The sequence below is a fragment of the Schistocerca americana genome, chromosome 1, assembly GCF_021461395.2.
Source record: "Schistocerca americana isolate TAMUIC-IGC-003095 chromosome 1, iqSchAmer2.1, whole genome shotgun sequence".
Lineage (NCBI taxonomy): Eukaryota > Metazoa > Arthropoda > Insecta > Orthoptera > Acrididae > Schistocerca > Schistocerca americana.
Window position 1 is genome coordinate 1,087,214,981 of NC_060119.1, and position 24,266 is coordinate 1,087,239,246.

The window sequence follows — 24,266 nt, forward strand, 5'->3', positions numbered from 1 at the left end:
CAGTTTCCGACTGCAAGTCTTTCAACTGGACGCCACTTCAGCGACTTGCTTGTTTGTATCCACTCCAGTTATCCAACTGGGAAAAGGGGACCTACCGTTTAACGTGAAATCCCAACCACGTGTAGTTCCTGGTGGCTTCTCACATCGTTGAGTGGTTGAGGGCAGAATGAAATATTCCGTAGTCCGGGCCTAAGCATCAAGGCGTGGATGGCTATAGTCTCCACGGCACGATGACGATGCGAATGTGCAGCCGCTCGTGAATTATTGTCATTTAAAGTGCACAATTCAAATGAGTGGAATTCTAAAGTGACCAAACTGCTGAGGTTATCGGTCCATAGACTTACACACTACTTAAACTAACTTATGCTAAGAACCACACACACACACATACCCGAGGGAGGACTCGAACCTCCGTCGGGAGGGGCCGCGCTGTCTGTGTGATATGGCACCTCAAACCGCAAGGCCACTCCGCGCGGCTAAAGTTCACAGTGCCTTGGATTAATTTTTCGTACTGAATCATCAAGTTCCCACCTGCTCTCGTCTCCCGCAAACCGACCCCATATTAGCGATTATTAATCTCCACCAAAGGTATTCGAGTCAATAATATTTATGTAATTGTTCAAGCACTCATTTCAGACGGAACACACATATCCGATATCTCAATATGAAGTCCTTTAGGATGATTCAGACCGTCAGGAAGCGGTTTTTCCGTTCACGAAGCACTGGCCGTCAATACGTCCGGTCGCGAACATACCTCAACCTTCAGTACACTAATCTTAACTGCTACTTGCAACAGTTACATCGGCGCTACCACAGGAAACGTGGTATCGGTATGGGGAGAGCGGGCAGCGACGTAACTATACACTTACAAAGCGACTGAATTCCTTTCTAAATTCTCAACTGTTCGAAAAAGCACAGTTTTAAACTTTTTAGTGGCGAGTACTGGGGGAGGCATATTTGCATATACCATTACTGGGGGGGGGGGCAGAATAGGGCGGTTGCTATTCGTTGTGGTGAACCTTAAACAATGGCACTACTTAGGTTTAAAGTACGTCATTGTTGTTTGTTATTGTAGAATTATGTTTGGTAAAACAGACACTGCTTGGCAATCAGTCAAATTTAAACAAGAGGTTCGTAAGTTAGAGGAATATAGTTGAAGTACGTCGTAATACTTTTTTTTAACAGAAAAGAGCTCAGTCTCAAAAACGAGTTAGCTTTTCTGCAATGTGGCAGAGAACCCAGAAGAAAATTTCAGCTGTTCTGACGTTATGAATCTGCGCACCAAAATATATATATATATGTAAAGCACCATTGACTTGAAAAGATCAACAACAAGATAATTAATAAAAATCGTTAGCAAGAATTTGATGCAATTTCACTGGAATTACTGTCTTTAGGATTATCACAGATATTTGACGTTTCGAGGGCATGGAACACGTCGGAATGGCATCTGCCACTAATGGTTTAGCGGAAATTTTCTTCTGAGGCTTCTGGAAGATTTCAGAAAAGCTAACTTGTTTCTTAGACTGAGCTCTTTTCATGTATATATTAGCTTTTCTGCAATATGCTATTCCGACGTGGTCCACGCCCTCGAAACGTCAAATATCTGTGATAATCCTAAAGACAGTGATTCCAATGAAATTGCACCAAATTCTTGCTTACGATTTTTATTAACTATCTTGTTCTTGATCTTTTCAAGTCAGTGGTGCTAACTTTATTTCGTAACTGGCGTACAGAAAGTATGCATCTATATTGAACTTCTCTAAAACCTTGCGCCGTAAACTGATTTAATAGCAGTACGGTATCCATCTTTTATTCAATTTTGTTTTTACAGAAAAAGTAATACATAGTTTTAATTTTTTAATACTGTGTCAATTATGGATTTTTCGTACATATCTCTTTTTAAACTAGGTTTTTAAAAAGGTCCTTGATAACCCGGCTATTTGGCACTCCAGCATTGGTAGATCCCGAGCATGTCGGATTATTAAGGCCATACAATTTTAGACTGTAGCTGTAGCACCTTTATGTCGTTGTTTTGTTTTGGTGGCACCATTGACACTGGACCTTATTTTGTGTTGCAGGGTTCCCGTTCGCCGGCATCCGCACAGGTTACCCAACGGTGCTGCCCGGACAATACGGGTAAGTGTGAGTGCTCGGCAGGCAAGCTGCCTGCCAGGTAAGTCCGCCATACACCGTTCCCCTCTCCTTCCGTAAACTGTAGTACTTGCCGCGTGTCATCGCGCTCTGCTACCATTCGCCACGCTGTCGCTACTGGGCCATTTCATTCATGTCTGATCTGTACCCTACGAACGAGGCAAATTGCAGTGCGGGTACAGGCACGGTTGCCTGAATATACTTACCTCGTAATCAGTTAACGTAGTATTTGATCGTCGATTTACAACGCGAGATCAGCTTCGGTGTGTTACTCGTAGACAACTGAAATTAAAATCTTCCGTTGTAGCATTCTGCTCAATTTTCATACTGTCACGATTGCATCTTTATGCCGTTTTCGCACGAGAGCGAAGTTTGTTAGTGACTCGTATGAACGAGAGTGAACATAACGGGGATAGTCTGTCACCTCAAAGCAATCAGTCTGCGGCCATGAAACTTGATGTTATTCCTTTCTTCTTCTTTTTGTCTCTCTCTTAGCCTCTTGACCCGAGAGTGGTACTTTCTCTCTCTCTCTCTCTCTCTCTCTCTCTCTCTCTCTCTTAACCTCTTGATCCGAAAGTAGTACTTGCACCCTACGACCTCAATTAGTTGTTCCTTGTATTCCAATCCAATCTCTGTCTTCCCCTACACTTTTTATTCTCTACAGCTCCCTCCAGTACAAGTGAAGTTAATCTCTGACTTCTTATCACATGTCCTATCCTCCTGCCACTTCTTATTGTCAGTATGCTCCTCCTCATTCCGTATCCATCAGTCCACCTCATTTTCAACGTTCTCCTGTAGCAACACGTCCCAAATGCTTCGATTCTCTTCTTTTCCGCGATCAGAAAATTTTGATTATTAGTCAAAAGACGCTACCCCTAGACCGCGGATGTTACTTCCTACATATCATCCCCAAGGGGGACACATTTTTCCCAATTCCGGCGGAAACCTTGGTTATAGAAGTGTAGTTTTCAGCAGTTACGAACGTTCCATCCTGAAAATAACCACGTCGCCGTTGACTGTCACGCAATGGTTTTTGCATCATCGGAGAAAAGACGAAGTTGTCACATTTCACTGAGTGTTATGATACTATGTCAGGAGAAACAGGGGGGTGGGGGTTTACTCAGATTTAGTAATCCAAACAAGCGCCATGTGTGATCGGCTTTTTGAATAGTTGTGAGCAGTCGCGGAATCTGGCGGACGGCGACCTTAGTTAGGTTCAAAATACCGTACAACTGATCCATAAAATTTTCACTTTTTCTGCTGTCGCACAGCAGTAAATATTGGTTAGACATATCATATGTATATTACTTCTCAAGTCAACATCCCTTTTTTTCAACACATACTAATCGTACAGTGATGAATCAGTTATCATTAGAAATTTTTTTAAACCTTTCTTACAACGCATACAGATTTTCCTTCAAAACATACCAATTGTTAACATAAAAGAGACTTAACTATCATAGGCAAAAGGACATCATGGATGCCCAGCTAGGGTACCTACATTTTACGGAACTAGCTTTTTAATCGCGAATAAGAGACTCGCTTTTCATATTATCTTATTACAAATGCCATTTTATTTGTTTCAAAGTACTTATTAACTTTATAATTTGTTCACGCCATTCTCATGGGTAATAATTCTGACCACTGCGGTAGTCGATTGTCTCTGCCCATCGGAAAAGTTACCCTTTCTAAACGAATATACTTTCCAAAACGACAAACATTAGTTTGAATTGTGATTTACCTGCTGGTCCTACGGCCTAACGTGCTTACTGCATTTCAATTTTTTTCAAAATTAACTGCTTGGAAATGTATATACAAGGATATATCATAAATTCGTGATTATTTCACATCGTTCTTTTCATTTTTAAAATTTTTTTCTTCATTCCCAGAACATCCATTTCCCCAGCGACTACTCTTAATCCAAACACTGTGTCATTATTTAAAACCATAGAAGTGCGAAAGTTTCGCACAGATCCCCTGGTCGTTAATAAACAAGAAATCTTTGGCACATTTTATCCTTTTCAGAGTTTTCCAGTGTGGAAGTGAAAGAAATTTTGTATTCTCCCTCGGATTTGGTGAAATGGGTACTAGTTCTTTTCAAAATTGTCGCTTGACAAATGCATAGCGGTGCGTGCATGATAGTCTCTTTGCCAGAAGGCGGCTGTGCTGTGAACACGACCGCTTTCTTATCGGGTGCTCCGTGGATATGCAAATTAGACAGATGCTGAATCTGTCACCCTGTATCAAATTATGGATTACCCCCATAAAAGCTTTAGGCTGCTCGAAAAATCAGCTGCCGCGTGCAACGGAAAACGTTATTTGATAATCTCCTGAACTCGTCAGGGTCCTTGCCTGTTGCTTATGGTTGGAGGACGTTGGCATTTTGATTGAATAATGCACATAAATGGTTGCTGAATGATAAAAAAACTTGCATACCTGTGTGTGAAGCGCGTGGAACAAGTTAGGAAAACTAAGAAATGAACTCCTCGTCCTTCAATACGTCGCGATTCCAGAACCGCCATTGAGATGGTTACCGGCAAGTCGGGATGTAGCGAGCTGCGGCCGCTGTTAACTGTTACTGGAATGAGCCCATGTGATGAGATTGCGAATCCCTGATCTCTTCATCCTCCTGAATACTTGCCGCGTATGCGCATAAGTTCAAAGTGAAGATTTGGCAGAGGGCCGAAGTCAAGAAAAACACGTACGAGCGCAGATTTCAGTGGCCTCACCAAGTAGAAGTTCGAATCAGATTACCCATACGAATTCAAATACAACCCCCAGTGCCTCTCTCAACTTTTGGTCGCCTTCGTTCAGACTTCGGAAAGGCAACCCGCACGATCTTTTCTAACCAATCCCGGAAAGGGCTTAAGTGCTCTTCTAATCAGGGATCTCGAACTCCATTATCTACATCAACATGGATACTCGGCAAGTCACATTCATGTGCCTGGCAGAGGGTTCATAGAACCACCTTCACAGTTCTCTATTATTCCACTCTCGTATAGCGCGCGGTAAGAATGAACACCTATATCTTTCCGTACGAGCTCTGATTTCCCTTATTTTATCGTGCTGATCGTTCCTCCCCAATGTAGGTTGGTGTCAACAAAATATTTTCGCATTCGGAGGAGAAAGTTGATGATTGAAATTTCGCGAGAAGATTCCGTAGCAACGAAAAACGCCTTTCTTTTAATGATTTCCAGCCCAAATCCTGTATCATTTCTGTGACACACTCTCCCATATTTCGTGATAATGCAAAACGTGCTGCCTTTCTTTGAACGTTTTCGATGTACTCCGTCAGTTCTACCTGGTAAGGATCCCACAACGCGCAGCAGTATTCAAAAAGAGGAGGGACAAGCGTAGTGTAGGCAGTCTCCTTAGTAGGTCTGTTACATTTTCTAAGTGTCCTGCCAATAAAATGCAGTCTTTGGTTAGCCTTCCCCACAACATTTTCTGTGTGTTCCTTCCAATTTAACGTATTCGTAATTGTAATACCTAAGTATTTAGTTGAATTTACGGCTTTTAGATTAGACTGATTTATCGTGTAACCAAAGTTTAATGAGTTCCTTTTAGCACTCATGTGGATGACCTCACACTTTTTGTTATTTAGGGTAACTGCCACTTTTCGCACCATTCCGATGTTTTTTTCTAAATCGTTTGCAGTTTGTTTTGATCTTCTGATGACTTTATGAGTCGATAAACGACATCGTCATCTGCAAACAACCGAAGACGGCTGCTGAGATTGGACAGCAAAGGGCCTCTAACACTACCTTGCGGAACGCCAGAAATCACTTCTGTTTTACTCGATGACTTTCCGTCAGTTATTACGAACTGTGACCTCTCTGACAGGAACTCACGAATGCAGTTACATTACTGAGACAACATTCCATAAGCAAGCATATTCTCTATTAGCCTCTTGTGTGATATAGTGTCAAAAGCCTTCTGGAAATCTAGAAATGCGGAATCAATTGGAGATCCCTTGTCAATAGCAGTCAACACGTCATGTGAGTAAAAGAGCTAGTTGTGTTTCACAAGAGTAATGTTTTCTAAATACGTGTTGACTATGTGTCAATAGAGCGTTCTTTTCGAGGTAATTCATAATGTTTGAACACAATATATATTCCAAAATTCTGCTGCACATCGGCGTTAATGATGTGGGCCTGTAATTTAGTAGATTACTCCTACTACCTTTCATGAAGATTGGTGTGACCTGTGAAACTTTGCAGTCTTTAGGTACTGTTAAGTAAGGAGCTATTGTATCACCATACTCTGAAACGAACGTAATTGTTATACAGTCTGGACCGGAAGACTTGATTTTGTTAAGTGATTTAACTTCTTCACTGCTCCGAGGATGTCTACTTCTACGTTACTCATGTTGGCAGCTGTTCTTGATTCGAATTCTGGAATATTTACTTCGTTTTCTGTGGTGAAGGAATTTCGGAAATCTGTGTTTAGTAACTCTGCTTTGGCAAGACTGTCGTCTATAGTATTTCCATTGCCATCGTGCAGAGAAGGCATTGATACTGTCTTGTCGCTAGCGTACTTCACATACGACCAGAATCTCTTTGGATTTTCTGCCAGGTTTCGAGACAAAGTTTCCTACCACAAAGCTAAAATGTATCCGCCAGTGGGATATGTGTATATGGAAACGGGAGATGAGTGTCGCCCCCTTCCACGTCCAGATTTCTATGTCTGAGGTTGTCTAAATGTCGTCGCCTCGCGTATCGTTCCCACGGGAAGGTCAAAGTTTGGAAATTTGCAGACACGGGAGGAGGTATATATTTTGCTTGAGGAAATATGCCTGGAGACCAAACACAGGAGCATAACGGCAAGTGGACAGCTGAGGTGTCCACCCGAAGTTTACTATCAAGGCAGAGTTGTTCTCACCCCTTCCACCAGTGGTTTCCCGTTTTGCTATTGAGGACACCATTCTTATGTTCCACCATTCATTGTTCGCGGAAATTTAGACAGGAGAATAATCCCTGCAAAGGCTCGTCTGACCGTTCGTGCAGCCCTGTAGCGTGAGACCCTGCACTCTAAATGGCGGGCAGCTCTTTCAAAAGGTGCGAAAGTTCCCCCGATCAAGACCAGACGCATTTAATGGGAAAAACTACTACTGGAGTGAATTGTTAGATTAGGTACAGAGGGGTGGGTTACCTACGTTGCTACACGCTAGCCCCTAGCCAGGTACAGGCGGAAAGTCGCCAAATAAAACTGAATCTGAAAGTAAGTGAAGCAAGAGAGTCTCGTATGCAAATTCAGTATTTAGATAGGATAAAATATAAGGAGAAGGCCTGAAACAGGCCGCCGCCTCACATCTTGCAATAGACAATGTACGTCGATGGCGCACAGTTGTAAACTTGTAGCTGAGTTGGTTTATGTATCACCTTTGAACCAAAATTGCTATATAATAAATTGGTCAATGTTGAAGAGCTCCGACATTGGCAGCCAGCTAGTATAGAATATGTATCGAGTGGCAAAGAGCCCATAATTTTCGTTCTTCGGAATATTCGTGAACTATCTTGTCACTGAAGCTAAGTTACTGTCGTTTATATCTTTACCGTATAATTCAGAAGCTTTCGAAATGTAATCAACCTGCCTCGCCGCGCTGTATAAATACGGAATTCACAGTGTTGGTTCCACAGTTTTGAGAAGCCTTTGAACGTACGCTCGAAGCAGGAATAGAAGGGAGAGTAATTTATCTCTGACTGAATGCCATACAAACATCATAATGAACTATTATAGTTGTGAAACCGAGCGGGATTTATGTTTTCCAGATGTTTTGACACCTCTCGCTTTCTTGGCGACCGTCAGTGTGATTTGTTAAGATGTCGACTTGGCGTTGAATCAACATTTTTGACAGCTGTAGGTTCTCAGCTTGCAGTATCTATATCAGAGACATTAAATTCACAAGTGTTGCCGAAAAAAAGTGCAACACTCTGTCGTAGCACGTGTCATCTGGTTCTTGAAACGAGTAACCACTGGAGGTCGAAGATGAGTACAACATAACCTTCGTCGCCCTAATGCCGTCAGAGAGCGATATTTAAACAGCAAGTTCAGGCAGTGGTATAAACGAGTCAGATTTATGGCTTGCGCCACATATATAACTATGATGAAACGCACTATCAGCGGCGTAAGCATTCTTGACTCAAAATAACCCCTACTGCAGCAGAGGATATTAATTTTGCCCCTCGCCCCGATGTTTGTCGCCTCATGCTTTATAGTCTCTTTCAGAACCAATATGAACTTCTGGAATGTCTTCCAAAGCATTTCGCCGCTGTGCCGGAGGCGCTCGGTAAACATTTTTTTTTATGCGTCGTATTTCTTTGTGTGGAATTCTGTACGCCCTCGTGTTCCTTGACGAGGTATGTCCCGCCAAGAAAGTATTAATTTCGGTAATCGACATCTTCAAAAGGATGAAGTGTCTCTAGCTCGTTGTTACAGAATCGGGGTAAGGTGTCGCTGTGAACGACACTCGACTTTTAATTGCTAGCTACGGGATTCACATCACAGGCCACCGACTTTTAGGCTTTCTGTGATTTCCCGAAATCACTTAAAGCAAGTGTCAGAGTAGTTACTTGAATGAACTTGCCGCCCATTTCCATCTCACTTTTTTCCAGCTCATTTTGCTCTTCCTCTTTGACGCTGCCCGTTCGAGGCGGCCTTTTATCTTTTGTCGTGCAGAAATATATTGACATGCTACCGTTCGGTAGTCATAAAAAATAAAATTAACTAACAAAATATTTCCGTAATAGAGCTATATCTCTAACCCCTGAAAGGGAAAGTTGTATAGGGTTGTATCATAATTAACAGTGAACGTTGACACGGGTGAAAATTACGACAAGAGAGGTAAACAGGAAAACGTTCGGTCCGCAAACCAGCCGTCAGGATCAGCTCCAGGGATTTTGCCGCCCCGTGCGAAAATTACAAGCGCCGGCCTCCACCCCACTCCTTGCATAGTTACTCATCCGTGACGTCTCATTTTCGCATACAACACTTACACATACTGTTCGTCTCTGTGATATGACTACACGATAAAGACCAGAGCCAGGTGTTGGAACCAGTCAGTGAAACAGAAGTGAAACGTCGACGGTGGAATACATTCAGTCTTACAACTCTAAAGTTAATTACATCAACCAGAATTAAGTTGTGCGTCACTCGCTAAGTGCATAACTACAAGCTGTTCACTTTTTGTCGTTTCCTGAGGAACGGTACGAGACCTGTAGCAACCAGACCACCTAAACTATGTGATCCGAAGTATTCGGACACGTGGCTGAAAGTGACTTACAAGTTCGTGGCACCCTCCATCAGTAATGCTGGAATTAAATATGGTGTTGGCCCACCCTTAGCCTTGCCGCGCGGGATTAGCCGAGCGGTCAAAGGCGCTGTAGTCATGGACTGTGCGGCTGGTCTCGGCGGAGGTTCGAGTCCTCCCTCGGGCATGGGTGTGTGTGTTTGTCCTTAGGATAATTTAGGTTAAGTAGTGTGTAAGCTTAGGGACTGATGACCTTAGCAGTTAAGTCCCATAAGATTTCACACACATTTGAACCCTTAGTCTTGATGACAGCTTCCACTCTCGCAGAAATATGTTCAGTCAGGTGTTGGAAGGTTTCTTGGGGAATGGCAGCCCATTCTTCACGGAGTGCTGCACTGAGGACAGGTATCGATGTCGGCCGGTGAGGCATGGCACGAAGTCGGCGTTCCAAAACATCCCAGAGGTGTTCTGTAGAATTCAGGTCAGAACTCTGCGCAGGCAAGTCCATTATAGGGATGTTATTGTCGTGTAACCACTCTGCCACAGGCCGTGCATTATGAACAGGTGCTCGACCGTGTTGAAAGATGCAATCGCCATCTCCGAGTTGCTCTTCAATAGTGGGAAGCAAGAAGGTGCTTAAAACATCACTGTAGGACTGTGCTGTGATATTGCCACGCAAAACAACAAGGGGTGAAGCCCCCTCCATGAAAAACACGAGCATAGCATAACACCACCGCCTCCGAATTTTACTGTTGGCAGTACACACGCTGGCAGATGACGTTCAGCGGGCATTCGCCATACGCACACCCTGCCATAGGATCGCCACCTTGTGTACCGTGATTCGTCACTCGAAACAACGTTTTTCCACTGTTCAATCATCCAGTGTTTACGCTCCTTACAGCAAGCGAGGCGTCGTTTGGCATTTATCGGCGTGATATGTGGCAGCCGCTCGACCATCAAATACAAATTTTCTCTCCTCCCGCCTAACTGTCATAGTACTTGCCTTGAATCCTGATGCAGTTTGGAATTCCTGTGTGAGGGTCTGTCTGTTACACATTACGACCCTCTTCAACTGTCGGACATCTCTGTCAGTCAACAGATGAGGTCGTCCTGTACGCTTTTGTGCTATACGTGTCCCTTCACGTTTCCACTTCACTATCACATCGGAAACAGTGGACCTACGTATGTTTAGGAGTGTGGAAATCTCGCGTACGGACGTAGGACACAAGTGACACCCAATCACCTGACCACGTACGAAGTCCGTGAGTTCCGCGAAGCCCTCTTCTGCTGTCTCACGATGTCTAATGACTACTGAGGTCGCTGATATGGCGTACCTGGCAGTAGGTGGCAGCACAATGCACCTAATATGAAAGACGTATGTTTTTGGGGGTGTCAGGATACTTTTGATCACATAGTGTAGGTAGTGCGTCGTCGGAGGTATTGTCGGAGCTTCTGCTGTATAAAGTGAAACGTCATAGGACAGCGAGTGACTTACATGTAAATGCGTTAATTGTTAAAAAACGGTGTATAAACCGCCCAATGTGTCTGTAGTACGTAAGGGGAAAACGGCTGTAGTCGGATATCTGGAAGGTATGCTTTCCGACATGTAGCGATCACGGTTTATGGCTAAAGCAAGCAGTTTTGAAAGCAGTCTCATTTATTGTCGCGAAACGTAACAGTTAAATCTTAAATAATTAGGTACTTTTCAAGTGTTGTGTTGGCGCATGGTAGAAATTGAGTTGTCAGCACTGCCACTAGTAAGATTTACTATTTTGAAAGACGCACCCAAGGCGGCGAACTACATCGCTTCATTTGTTATTTTATCTTCACTACTTTATGATTAAAGCTTTCCGTCCTGTAGGGGCTTTCAAGCTGCCGTAGGTATTTTTCAAGTGTTCTGAAGGCGCATGGTGGAAACTGAGTTGGCAACACTGCCACTAGCAAGTTTTGCTATTTTGAAAGACGCTCCCAAGGTCACCAACTTCAGCGCTCAATTTGTCATCTCAATACCGTTGACAATTTCCGGTAAGACACTAGATTTTATAAATGATTTGTGTTTCCATTTTATTCTCACGTCTCTTCAGTTGTGCAAAACGTTCATTGCTTTGTTTAATTTATCCTTTTGGAACTCTACACTCTGTCTCATTTACAGATGATCCACACTTCCCTAAAATTCACCCAATAAACCGAAGTCGACTATTCACCTTCCCTGCTACCGTCGTTACATGCCCGTTCCATTTCATATCGCTTTGCGGCGCTACGCCGAGATACTTTATCGACATGATTATGTCAAGCAGCACACTGATAATGCTGTATTCGTACTCACCTGCATTTACTTACGTTTTTCTACATTTAGAGCAAGGTGGCATTCATCACACGAACAAGAAGTTTTTTCTAGGTCATCCTGTATCTTCCTACAGTCACTAAACGACGCCTTCCGGTACACCACAGCATCAGCAAACAGCCGTAAATTTCTGCTCATTCTGTCCATATGTATAAAGTTGATTTGAACCACGCCCTTCTTGAGTACGAGACAAAAATATTGTAAAAGAGCCTTGTAGCATTACGCTATTATTTTTTCCCATTTCACTCTGTACATACATACCGCTCAATCGTGTCATAAATATAAAATCGTAGGCGTAGAAATCTGCGGCCAGCTAAATGAAACATAATGTGGGAAATACGTATGACTTAAATTCGTAAGGAAAGAATCGATAGCTTGCAGTTCGTGCCGAATGTGACAATACATTCGTTGCGGACTGTTTCAAGGGAGCGAACTTTTCTGACGAATCTTGTATGTTCGATTTGGAACCGACCTCACAAGGCGCCTGTTACGTACAGGAATAGCCAAAACGATCTCTTTGAAGTCTGAGACGTCCGGGCTGGCATCCTGATTTGCTCTCTTTCTCCCGCACAGGCTTTTAGCTCTTTCTTGAGATTAAATACAGTCCGCGAGATAGAGATCACAATATGAGGAAAAAAGGAAACAAACTGGAAACGGAAAGGTTCCTCTTGGAATATTAAAGCACGTAGAGTATATAAGCCGTAACAATAACGAATTAAGGCGACATAACACACAATAAAAATTTTGCTGTCGGAGGTTTTCGTTGGCGTATCTTGCCGTTTCCATGACGAACCCCATGTGGTAGTGGCTAATCTCTTTCTACAAATGTGTGACGGGCAAGTACTTCCTCTATTTGTAAGGCGTAAGGAAAGAAGTGATAAGTGAACCCAAATTCCAAATGTGTGTCTTCTTATTCCCTAACCAGTTTCCTTCTGACAGCTCTCCGATAAAAGCAAGAATCTAGATGCCATTTGCTACTTTGTATGCATTATTCTTGATATTCACACATACAGCGTCTTAAAGTTGCATGTAAATCTGCCTGACCATGACTACTGGGCTAGAAGTAGTTAGATCAAGACAGTAGCAAACTCCACGAGCGATTACATGCCACCTCAGCACAAATGCCCGGAAAACGAACTTTGTCTCTGACTGAGAAGCAACCTCAGTGATCGCATAAGAGTTACTTTAGAAAGAACTGCTGTTCAAATGACGCTCCATATGTCCTGATGTGGATTTTCCTTCATTTTCTTTGAATCTGGAGATTACAAGCAAAGTTACTCGTAAAATCAAATATCCCTTTCTCTCTGCTATCATTGTCCATCTTCTAAACGAGATGTCGCTCAGGAGTACTCCAGCAGGTCATGCACTAGTCTCGTTGAATTAGCGCCAGTGAGTTGATTGAGGTGATCACATTGCCAACGAGATGTTAAATTCTAAAGATTCTTGGAAAAAAAAATCTTTTCAGTCACCGTTCTGATTTTGGTGTGTCCTGTCAGTTATGTTTTCCATTTTCACACTGTAGCTTGCAGTTAAGTGTCAAGTATTTGAACTGGAACCGTTTTATTGTGGGGATAACATCATGTCAGCTTGTTTCCTCCGTACCTCAAACACACTGTCGCCCAATAGATTACCCAAAAATGTCAACTTTATGACTGCGTGTTCAAAAATAGTAGTGGTGTAGCTTTTTAATTACGTGTATACAACGTCTGTTGTGCGTTGTGTTCAGGCGAGACAGACATTGGTCAGCAAACTAAATTGGAATGTGCACTGCATGTGTAAAGGAGGCTTATCGTACCGTCGACGACGAGATTATTGGTGGCGGGATATTGGCTTGGATTTCATTATGTGAAAGTTTACAGACATCCTCAGGATACATTTTATTGATGCTGAGTATTCATACGACATACACGATCGATTTCAGATTACACAGACCTTTCTGGGAAATCAAACACATCGGTTATCGATTCAGTGACATACGTCCATGACTAGATAACCGATTACAGCCAGTGTCATGCCATACGACTTTCCCTCTTAGGGCAAATCATTTAAAGTTAGGCGAAGCCTTGTTGCTTTTGAGTTCGTTAGTGTGCGCCACGGTGATTTTCGGTTTCGGATATGAGGAAAAGCAATGCAGAAAGGTTTTCGCATAATATTACGTAATTTTTGTCTACAGCGTAAAGTGGTATGGCGGACACTGGTGATTATCGGCTATCCGTTCATGGATGTATTTCGTTGAATCGGTATGGATGTGCTAGATTTCCCCGGTGCATTTGATGATATAAGGGTAAGACAATAAATAAGTCGCAAACTAGGATCGAGACATCGGAGCCGCGTGAACCATCCTGAAATTTATTTTCCTTTTCAACGTACTCCTCTTGTTATCCTTTTCAACGTACTCCTCTTGTTAATTTAAAAGACTTATCCCACCGTTCGACAAGGCGTTAAGAGTCCGCAGCATAGAATTCTTTTGGCAGCGTTCGTTCGAGGGTGAGTCAAATGAAAACCTTAAATATTTTTCAAAATATTATTTATTGTGCAGAAGTGGTACAACGCTGTATCACATTTCAACTTAATCTCCCCCACGCTCAATGCAAGTCCTCCAGCGCTTACAAAGTGCATAAATTCCTGCAGAAAAAAATTCTTTTGGTAGTCCGCGCAACCACTCATGCAGCGCGTGGCGTACCTCTTCATCAGAACGGAACTTCGTTTCTCCCATTGCGTCTTTGAGTGGTCTAAACATATGGAAATCACTTGGGGCAAGGTCTGGTGAGTATGGTGGATGAGGAAGACACTCAAAATGCAGGTCGCTTTGGTTTGATTGCAGGTCGCAGATGATTTTTTAGATCTGTGTGATACACTGCTGACAGTGGTCCTTCTATGCATGTAATGCTCCAAAATGTCGCCTTTTTCGCCCCAAAAGAGAGTCAGAATATTCTTCCCTGCTGATGGTTCTGTTCAAAACTTCTTTGGCTCTGGTGATGAGGAATGGCGCCATTCCTTGCTCGCTCTCTTCGTTTGTGGTTGGTGGAAGTGAACCCCGGTTTCATCCCGAGTAACAATTTTTGCAAGGAAGCCATCACCTTCTCGTTCAAAGCGCCGAAGAAGTTCTTCACAGGAATCAACACGTCGTTCTCTCATTTCAGGAGTCAGCTGTCGTGGCACCCATCTTGCAGACACTTTGTGAAACTGGAGCACATCATGCACAATGTGGTGTGCTGAAAGTTTACAGACATCCTCAGGATACATTTTATTGATGCTGAGTATTCATACAACATACACGATCGATTTCAGATTACACAGACCTTTCTGGGAAATCAAACACATCGGTTATCGATTCAGTGACATACGTCCATGACTAGATAGCCGATTACAGCCAGTGTCATGCCATACGACTTTCCCTCTTAGGGCAAATCATTTAAAGTTAGGCGAAGCCTTGTTGCTTTTGAGTTCGTTAGTGTGCGCCACGGTGATTTTCGGTTTCGGATATGAGGAAAAGCAATGCAGAAAGGTTTTCGCATAATTCAGTGTCACTCGGCGGTCTTCCTTCACTATAGCTTCAACTGTTGCAATGTTCTGTGGAGTCACAACTCGTTGTGCCTGACCTGGACGAGGAGCATCTTCCACTGAAGTCACACCATTTGCGAACTTCCTACTCCATTCGTAGACTTGCTCCTGTGACAAACATGCATCACCGAACTGAACCTTCATTCGTCGATGAATTTCCATAGGTTTCACACCTTCACTACGCAAAAACCGAATGACAGAATGCTGTTCTTCCCTGGTGCAAGTCGCAAGTGGGGTGGCCATCTTTATACTGATACTGCGACGCTATGTGTGCATCTGCACTATGCTGCCACCTACAGACCATTCTGCACGCTGTTTGTAGCACGCTTACCAACTTAACAGGATAACGGCGCGAAATTTCGATTTGTTATTACAAATTTAAGGTTTTCATTTGACTCACCCTCGTATTTAACGAGTGCCCTCTTGGGATATAACAAATGTATTTGGTTCCTTAAATTGCGGCAACCCACAAGGCCGCTGTGAACTGGGGGTAGCAAAATACCCGTAGACGTTGAAAAAAATGTGCCGTCGCTGGAAAACTAGGGCGGCCAGGGCGTTCCTTGCTTGTGACTTCTTCTCGTCCTTTACTGACTCCCTGTGTCCACTTGAATACGAGTTTCCTTGAAATACTGTTCTAATCATATACGGGACGAGTTTCTCCATTGACGTGCTCTGTAGACAGCCCTGGGCTCACAAAATTCGCGTTGTTCTAGTCTCATAGCAGACCTACCACCTAGTTCTGCCTGCAGATCGTTAACCATTGGCCGCGGAATACTTCCTTCTAAGCGACACGTGCTGCCACCTTCTAGACAAGTACATGGGCGAAATTTAAAACGATAAGCGGCCTGCGTTTGCGACTTATTTATTGACTCACTCTAGCAAAATGTGTATTCAGTAATCAGTCATTCATGTTCTATGGATGCTCTTGAATAAAGTGCAATCTGAGGAAGTCTGTAATCTTTTTTCATAATAAGCGTGCCTCCGAGATTCTATCGTCAACGATGGAGAGATTTAAAGGTAGGACTTGACAAGGATGCGGATGAGGATGGAAATCGGTTGTATTTTATTTTTTATGTTTACCAAGGTATTTGATCTGAGTGAGTAATTTAGGGAACCACGGGAAAAACATGTATCGTATGATATTGTTGCTATGGAGATTCCAAGGATAAGTTCAGCCTCCTAAACTGGCAAAGTTTTCTTTTGTCGTCACACAATGGGACGTCTCCTCTGGAAACTTTATTGTTTTTGAAATTGAGCTGTTGACTGTAGGTAACTTTCAAGAGTGCGTGTACAATGTTAGTGTTGTATTTATGTTGCTTATGCCAATGAGAGAGAAGGGAAAGGGTGAAAACGCGCTGTCACCACATAGCCTACTCCTGTCGAACAGCTCCAAGGGCATCGTCGCTGGAACTGTATGTATATATTTTATTTCATCGTCACCGTCTTCATTTATATTACAGTGATCTACATAATCTGCTGATATAAAGAGAGAATTCTGCTTTCCCATGAAGTCACGAGGTGTGCCGCACAAGAGCCTAAGGCAGTGTTCGTTGTACACGAGACGTGCAAGGAACAGGTTTGTAATTTCTCTCTTCATGATAACCTGTCGAGACGTTGTCCATCCGGTCTTGTAAGTTACGTGAATAAATTGCGCAGTAGAGCTGCACGGTAATATGCACCTTTCGGTCTGACTTCTAGGTACTAATCAGGTGTACAGTGATTATAGGAAGCAAGTCGCTTACTCACATAACAGAAATACTTAGAGTGGCTACAAGAGCTATTTCTCTACTTCGGTGGAAAATTTTCAGCTTTAATGTTGGTAACAGAAGTTTTCTTTTTTCACAACGGTAAGATACAAACAAACGTGAAAAATACAACTCCTGATACACGCAATTTTAACTTTCGGTTGAGATTCTGTACGATTAGAAATACGAGGCGCGTTCAATAAGTAACGTAACGCATTTTTTTCTGCAAGCGGAGAAGTAGTATTCAGGCCTTAAAGGCATATTTTGATGCATTAACACGACGTATTTGACCTTGTCAATGTAACTTTCTTTTCGTTACGCGTTTCGAATAACCAAGAAGCGAGGTATTTGATGTGAAAAGGCTGCTTTCGTAATCTATCATTTTTCTTAATGGCGAACTGATGTTCCGTCTGTGTCCTCATACCGAAAATGCTGAGAATATATTTTGCTTTGGCTGGACAGTTTCCAATATTTCCTTCTCACAGGGACCTTCAAGCTGTACTGATTGCTAGGAAATTTTAACTCAAATTACAGAAGTAAAGGTAATCATTGCAACTAAAATTCATGCACATGGAAGAAAATATCCCTTGGACGAGTTCACGTGCCAATGAAATGTGACTCCTTTTCAGTTTAGGTCAATGGTAGTCAACGTGGACCCTATCGCCCATTAGTGGACGTTACAGCTTTCATAGTGGGCAGTTGATGGTAGGAGTTTCAAAAACATTTTAATTAGGTTTTTATAAAATTTTGACGGGAAGTAATTGGTAAACATTTTTTGTTATATGCTGTAACTTGCTGTAACGCTGCTAAATCACCATTACTGACGAACCTGTGGTCGGTAAGGAAATTTTACTGCTAGCAGAGTTACAAGAATGGGCGGTGGGTAAAAAAGATTGATCATGCCCCTGCTTTAGCTTATAATCAGAACGAGTGGTACACCTGTAAATGATGTATGCATGCTTTTTATTTCATCGAAACAGTTCTACCAGAAGCTGACGTTTGGGGTGCCAGCTTCAAGTGTTGACGTTATGAGAACTCCCAGTATTATACGTCCACGATTACGAATGTCCATTGAATTGTTTCCTCTATGTACCTTTGTTTCGGTTAGTAGACCAAATGAACTGTGTTTTGTTTTTGCCTTTTAAAGTATTTAATATTGGAGACTCGCCCACCCCAGCAGGACAACAACCAAGTTTCATACATCTTCGAAACTCTAGCCATATTTTCGTTACAGACTGCAGTGTATGTATTTGTGGCGGGATCTACGTGACGCGTGAGATACGTAAGTGAAGTACTTTTCGGATGCATCAACAAGAATTATGGGTTGTCACGGAAAACAATGCAAATACTAGCCCGAATTTACTTCATTATGACTTGGTGCTAAACGATATTCGCCTGCAGTTTGAATTATCTCTCTCTCTCCCCCTCCCTCCGTCCTTTCCTCCCCTCCCCCCCCCCCCCTCCCCCAAGTTACTGTGGTACAAACCAGGAAATATTTGAGCGTACGTGAATTCGCAGAGCTGCGCTAGCCGCCAGACGGAAAGTGGGCGGCAGTGAAAATAATCAGCGCACGCTGAATGGATCTGGTGAAGGGCGCTGAGTTCAGTGGGAGGTCGCCGCTCTGTGCTTTTCGTTCTTCACGTCTCCGTAAAACTGTTGCTCGCATGCTAATGACTAACGGGAAGTATCATTAATTGATATTACATAGTTGACCCACTTTTAGGATTATCAGATACTTAATGACACCACAGATTATAGGTGTTACGTAGCCACTTTTACGAGTCTTTTTTTAAAGTCCTTTTCGCAAGTGTGGAGTTAAGATAACGAATATAAATTAACATTTCGTTGAAGACTGTACGGGGTGCACAGTACTGTTGCTGAAAATCTTTCCGTTCCTTTGGATGAGATAATAATTTCAGTTGTTAATTTGTAGTCAATTACAAAACAGTTTGACACTGCAAATGATAAAATTTACACGCGGTCTTCACCTAACAACATTTCTTGAAACCACTGAACTACTACAATTAGCGGTCTGTGGTGACCGAAAAGTGCAACAATCCTCAGTAAAACTGTAACTTTGTTTGCTACAGTTATTAATTTTTAATTGGATTCTGTATCACTTTCCGTGTTTAATACCGCTTGAATCAGTTTTACCTCGTGTCATTTTATTTTATTCCCTTTGTTTATTAATGTCAACTGTTTCGTAAGCACAGTTTTTGGATTTAGTGTTTATATTGTTCCTGTGTGCTCCCTTCACATCTTTTCCTATGTTATTTACAAACTTTGTAATTCCTTTGGCGAAGATAATCAGTTAAAGTCTGATGATGACCCTGTAAGCCCGAAAATCGGTTAACTCAATAAATTAATCTTGCAGAACACAGGCAATGTAGTGCTCTTCAATTATTATAATGTTTTTCTACCAGGAAACGACGGAATACTCGGTTAACAAACTGTAACTTCTTAATACGTAAGATTATTTGCCAAATTTCAGAACTCTGCAAACACTCATCTTGAATATGCAAGCCGAGATTCCCAGCATAGCGGCTTCACTCTCTTTGCCACGACTGTAGGGTAAGGAGACAGAAGTCGCCCTACGTCCAGTGTTCAGTGGCTTCAGCATATAACCTGCCTCGTTATTGCAGGCTTATTGCACACAGTAACAGCGGTGTCTTTCTAAACTTCACTTTTACTTTTCTGTAGTTCACGACTTCACTTGAAAAAGGACGTACTGTGGCTGCTTCAAAAACTGATTCAATATCTATGCCGCAGTATGCATGTAAATTATGTAACACAAATGAGGCTCCTTTTACTTCTCATTTTGGATCTCAGTTACCGACCGGCCGCCGTGTCATCCTGCTGCCAGTGGCGTCACTGTGGTGCGGCAAGGAAGACCAGGGAGTCAGCCCAGCGCTCTCCCAGTCGTAGTTGGCTTTCCAGACCTTGTAGTCACTACTTCTCACTCAAGTAGCTTCTCAGGTGACATCACGAGCCTGAGTGCACCCTGATCGAATCTTCCAAACAAGGAAAAATCCCTGACAATATCGGAAATCGAACCCGGATCCTCCGTACAACAGCCAGACTCATTTTTCGCGCTATGAGCTGTTAGCAAAGCTTGTTTGTATGTTTTAACCACTTCCAGATGATTAAATGTCTCGCATTAAACGGATTTTGATATGGAAGATAGCACTTACGCAGCAAATAGTGTACTCTGTACCTTGAAAAATAAATTCAGCGAATGAGTGGATGAAACATCTGTTTTGAATCCACGGGTTCCTCCGAAGGTGACGCCTCTAAGCCTGTATATTCTACCTATGCTTTCGCCCAGGAAAATGGAGGTTAAGGAGATATTGTCTGTTAGCCATAAGTTGTTATCTAAACATTTTACTGGCTGCGGAAGTTCTCGTACAAACGGAGATAAAGAGTTATCTACAGAATAATTACCTCTTCGCGTTCACGTTCTTAGATATTTTTGTTTCGCATTTTATGTCTGATTACATACAACGTGGTTGAAACTGTCACCCTGAGCGATGGCATACACCCTGAGCGATGGTATAGGATTACCAGCATTTCATCTCACAGCGGTTGGTCTAAGTTATCTTACAGCATTCGTCCGGTAATTTGCAATATTTGTTTATAAAGGTAACTGCACAAAAGCTAAAGGTTTTATACTATGACATAATGAAGTTGTTATTGCCGTTAAAAAATAAATAAGTAAACACAACCGCATCTTGGTTTGTACATAAACTGTGCTTTTCTAGCGAAAGTTTCAACTAGCACTCCCTCCCACCCCGACACAAACACACACACACGCACACACACACACACACACACACACACACACACACACACACGCACAAACGCGCGCCCGTGTTCACACTTGATGAAATGGGCCAAGCGAACCAGCATATTTCTTAACGGCTTATAGAGAAGTCAGTTTTGCCGCAGATCTACTCGGAATTGTGCCACATTACCTCACGATGTCATAGATGCACCTTTCGCAAACCTGACATGAACGTGGACAATGGCATAAAAAAATTTGTTGTATAGGCTTTGCATTCTCACGTATACAGCCATATCTAAAATGTGGTGCATTCTCCCACATGTAGTCGTACCTAAAGAGTGGTGCGGCAGAATTGTAGTCCACGCGATTTTCCGTGAAGTGCTTCAATTATTTCCACGTTAAAATGTTCGTGTAGAACATGGCTAGACAGAATTATCAGGACAGTTTCTGCGGAAAAGATAACGGATATCAGTGACAAATGCCAAATTACAAATTCCACGTAACTGATCCATCACACGAAAATTATGTACTTGACATTTTGCCTTCACGCTTATTAGATGAGTTTTTAATGTCGACTTCTTAGTATTGTGTGATTTAGGACAGCAACATAAAGCGGCAAAAGAGAAGCATTAATGCGTTTAGTGAGTGATTGTTATTGAAGTCCAGGGATTTGCACTGCAATATCTTGCTGTTCACGACCCGCATATTCACGCATGAAGGAGCGTCATAGAGCCATCGTTTCCACTTACCTTCTGTTAACGTTAGCGTTTTGTTCTCTGATGCTGTTTTGACGCACTTTATGTGATGATCGCACTGATCGCGTACTTCAGTTCATAGGCAGCAATGTCAGCACTTTCTTTGACTGTGAAACAAGTTAATATTGAGTGTAGAATTGTTTTATGATTTTCGTAAATTACTTTCGGAACCTATTTTTCAGGCATATAATTTTATTCAACCTTTTTTCCCATCGCGATAACTGATAGTCAAATGCTGAAACGCCTATGGTTATGCGTGTTATCACCCAATCCGACTATTTCCACAAAAAAATCGAATGCACCACGCTCGTATCTATTGCCGCACTGCTCTCCTATTCTCTAACTCAAATACAGAGAATTATGTTCGTCCGATTGATAATCACAGTGGGTTTAACATTACTGCAAAGTAAGTGCAGAGCATTTAACGACTAGCGAAGGATAATGAATTTAATCAGCAATCTCTGAAGGTTGTTTTCACCGTACTGTGCAAATTCATATAACTAAATGTACAGTTTGACAAAGACAGTGGTACAAGGTGACGCAGTGGTGAAGACATTGTACTAAAATTCGGGAGGACGACAGTTTAAATCATCCTTCGGTCATCGAGATTTAGGTTTCCCGGGGGTCGCTCTAAGTAGTCTTAAACCAATCTTCCTTCCCTTCTCTTATTTTCGATCTTTATTATCTTCCCCACCACCCAGTAACACATTTTAAAAGCATCCAGTTGTTTTATTTTCTTTCTCATTATCAATTTTTCATTCCCAATCATACATACATACATAAATCGTTGTTCCATAGATAATGAAAACGACATATCGTAATGATGTGGAACGTGTCACTTTGAAGTAAGTTTTCTTTACACAAAATAATTAATTAATTTTTCTTTTTTTCTTTTTGTTTATTAATTTTGTTTACAGTTACTACTTCATATCTAAGAATTCATCTATTGAGTAGAATGAGTTGTCATTCAGAAATTCTTTTAATTTTCTTTTAAATGCTGGTTGACCACCTGTCAGACTTTTAATACTATTTGGCTAATGACCAAAGATTTTTGTGGCAGCATAATTCACCCCTTTCTGTGCCGAAGTGAGATTTAATCCAGAATAGTGAAGATCATCCTTTCTTCTAGTGTTTCCAGATTATTTCGAACATATCTGTTCATAATTTTTTCTGTTTTCCATGTTTATATCTTTAAGTTTCAGCAACAGTTTCTTTATAGAAAAAGCCTTTTCGCCTTGCTCCTGTGTTTTTTTTCCATTTTCAGTTTGCCCAAGTTTTAACATTTAGAGCCGGCCGTTGTGGCCGAACGGTTCTAGGCGCTTCATTCCGGAACCTCTCCGCTGCTACGGTCTCAAGTTCGAATCCTGCCTCGGGCATGGATGTGTGTGATGTCCTTAGGTTAGTTAGGTTTAAGTAGTTCTAAGTCTAGGGGACTGATGACCTCAGAGGTTAAATCCCATAGTGCTTAGAGCCATTTGAACCATTTGAATTTAACATTCAGTTTTTCAGCATGTCTTCCTATTCCCGTATTTATTCTTCCTGTCAGACTAAACCTTTGTGCCGGACCAGGTCTGTAAGTGTGACCTTTGCCTTTCGAGGGCAAATACTGTACTGACTGAGCTATCCAAGCATGATTTACGACCCGTCCTCACCGCTTTACTTCCGCAGCCACCTCATCTCCTACCTAACCAAACTTCACAAACGTCCTTCTGCATATGTTGCTGGACTAGCACTCTTGGGACAAAGGATAGTGCGGAGAAATGTCCCAGCCAAAAGCCAAGGGCTTGTTTCCGTAATTAATATTTCACTTTGCAGAGGAGTGTGTGGCGGTTTGAAACATCCTGAGAGTGAATCAAGTTTTGAATGTACGTAGGGACTTCAGGCAGTAAGTTACACTTGGCGTCCCACGCTAAGACCATTCTCTAACAAGGGAGATGCAATATGAGAAGAGAGAACATGTACCCGGTTTTCTGCAGACACAGTTCTGCTGCTGTAGTGATTCATCACAGTGTGCAATTGAAGTCGCGAGACGTAAGGAAACGCTCCCCAAAGTTGAAGTACGTGGGACAGTACGGTTATTGAGGTCAAAACGTCTACATTGCACGCAGATTCACCGTGAAATTCTGAGGGTATATGGACCAAATACAATGTCGCGACGAACCGCAATGTAATGGTGCCGGTCGCTAAGTCCGGATATTAGCTGCAGAGCATGTGCGTCGCTCTACATTTTCAATATTCTTGCGCTCTCCTCGTGCAAACTTTTAGTCTTAGAGAAAAAATGAATAGAGCCTTTTGTGTGGCAAATTTAATGTATTTCAATTTTGTACTGCGACATGTTTCCGCTGGAGGGAGCGGTTTTCGAGTTGTTGAAGAAAAACATGATGTTGACGTACCATACTCCGAGGAGCGTAGGGGACGATGCGGGAGACCCGCACCGCCGCACTAGGCAAGGTCCTAGTGGAGGTGGTTTGCCATTGCCTTCCTCCGACCATAATGGGGATGAATGATGAAGATGAAGATGACACAACAACACCCAATCATCACGAGGCAGGAAAAATCCCTGACCACCCCGCCGGAAATCGAAGCCGGGACCCCGTGTGCGGGAAGCGAGAACGCTACCGCAAGACCACGAGCTATAAAAGTTATATTAAATGAGTTTTATCTCGTAAACTAT

The 24,266-nt window shown here is 42.4% G+C and overlaps 1 protein-coding gene across 1 annotated transcript in view; it reads left to right on the forward strand.

Moving 5' to 3' along the window:
* The window catches only part of LOC124617826 (RNA-binding protein 24-B-like), a 349,098-nt gene that overhangs the window by 231,655 nt on the left and 93,177 nt on the right, over positions 1-24,266 (forward strand). The window contains exon 3 of the mRNA XM_047145296.1: positions 2,082-2,139. Within this exon, the coding sequence (XP_047001252.1) occupies positions 2,082-2,139 (58 nt within the window). The remainder of the gene's footprint in view (positions 1-2,081; positions 2,140-24,266) is intronic.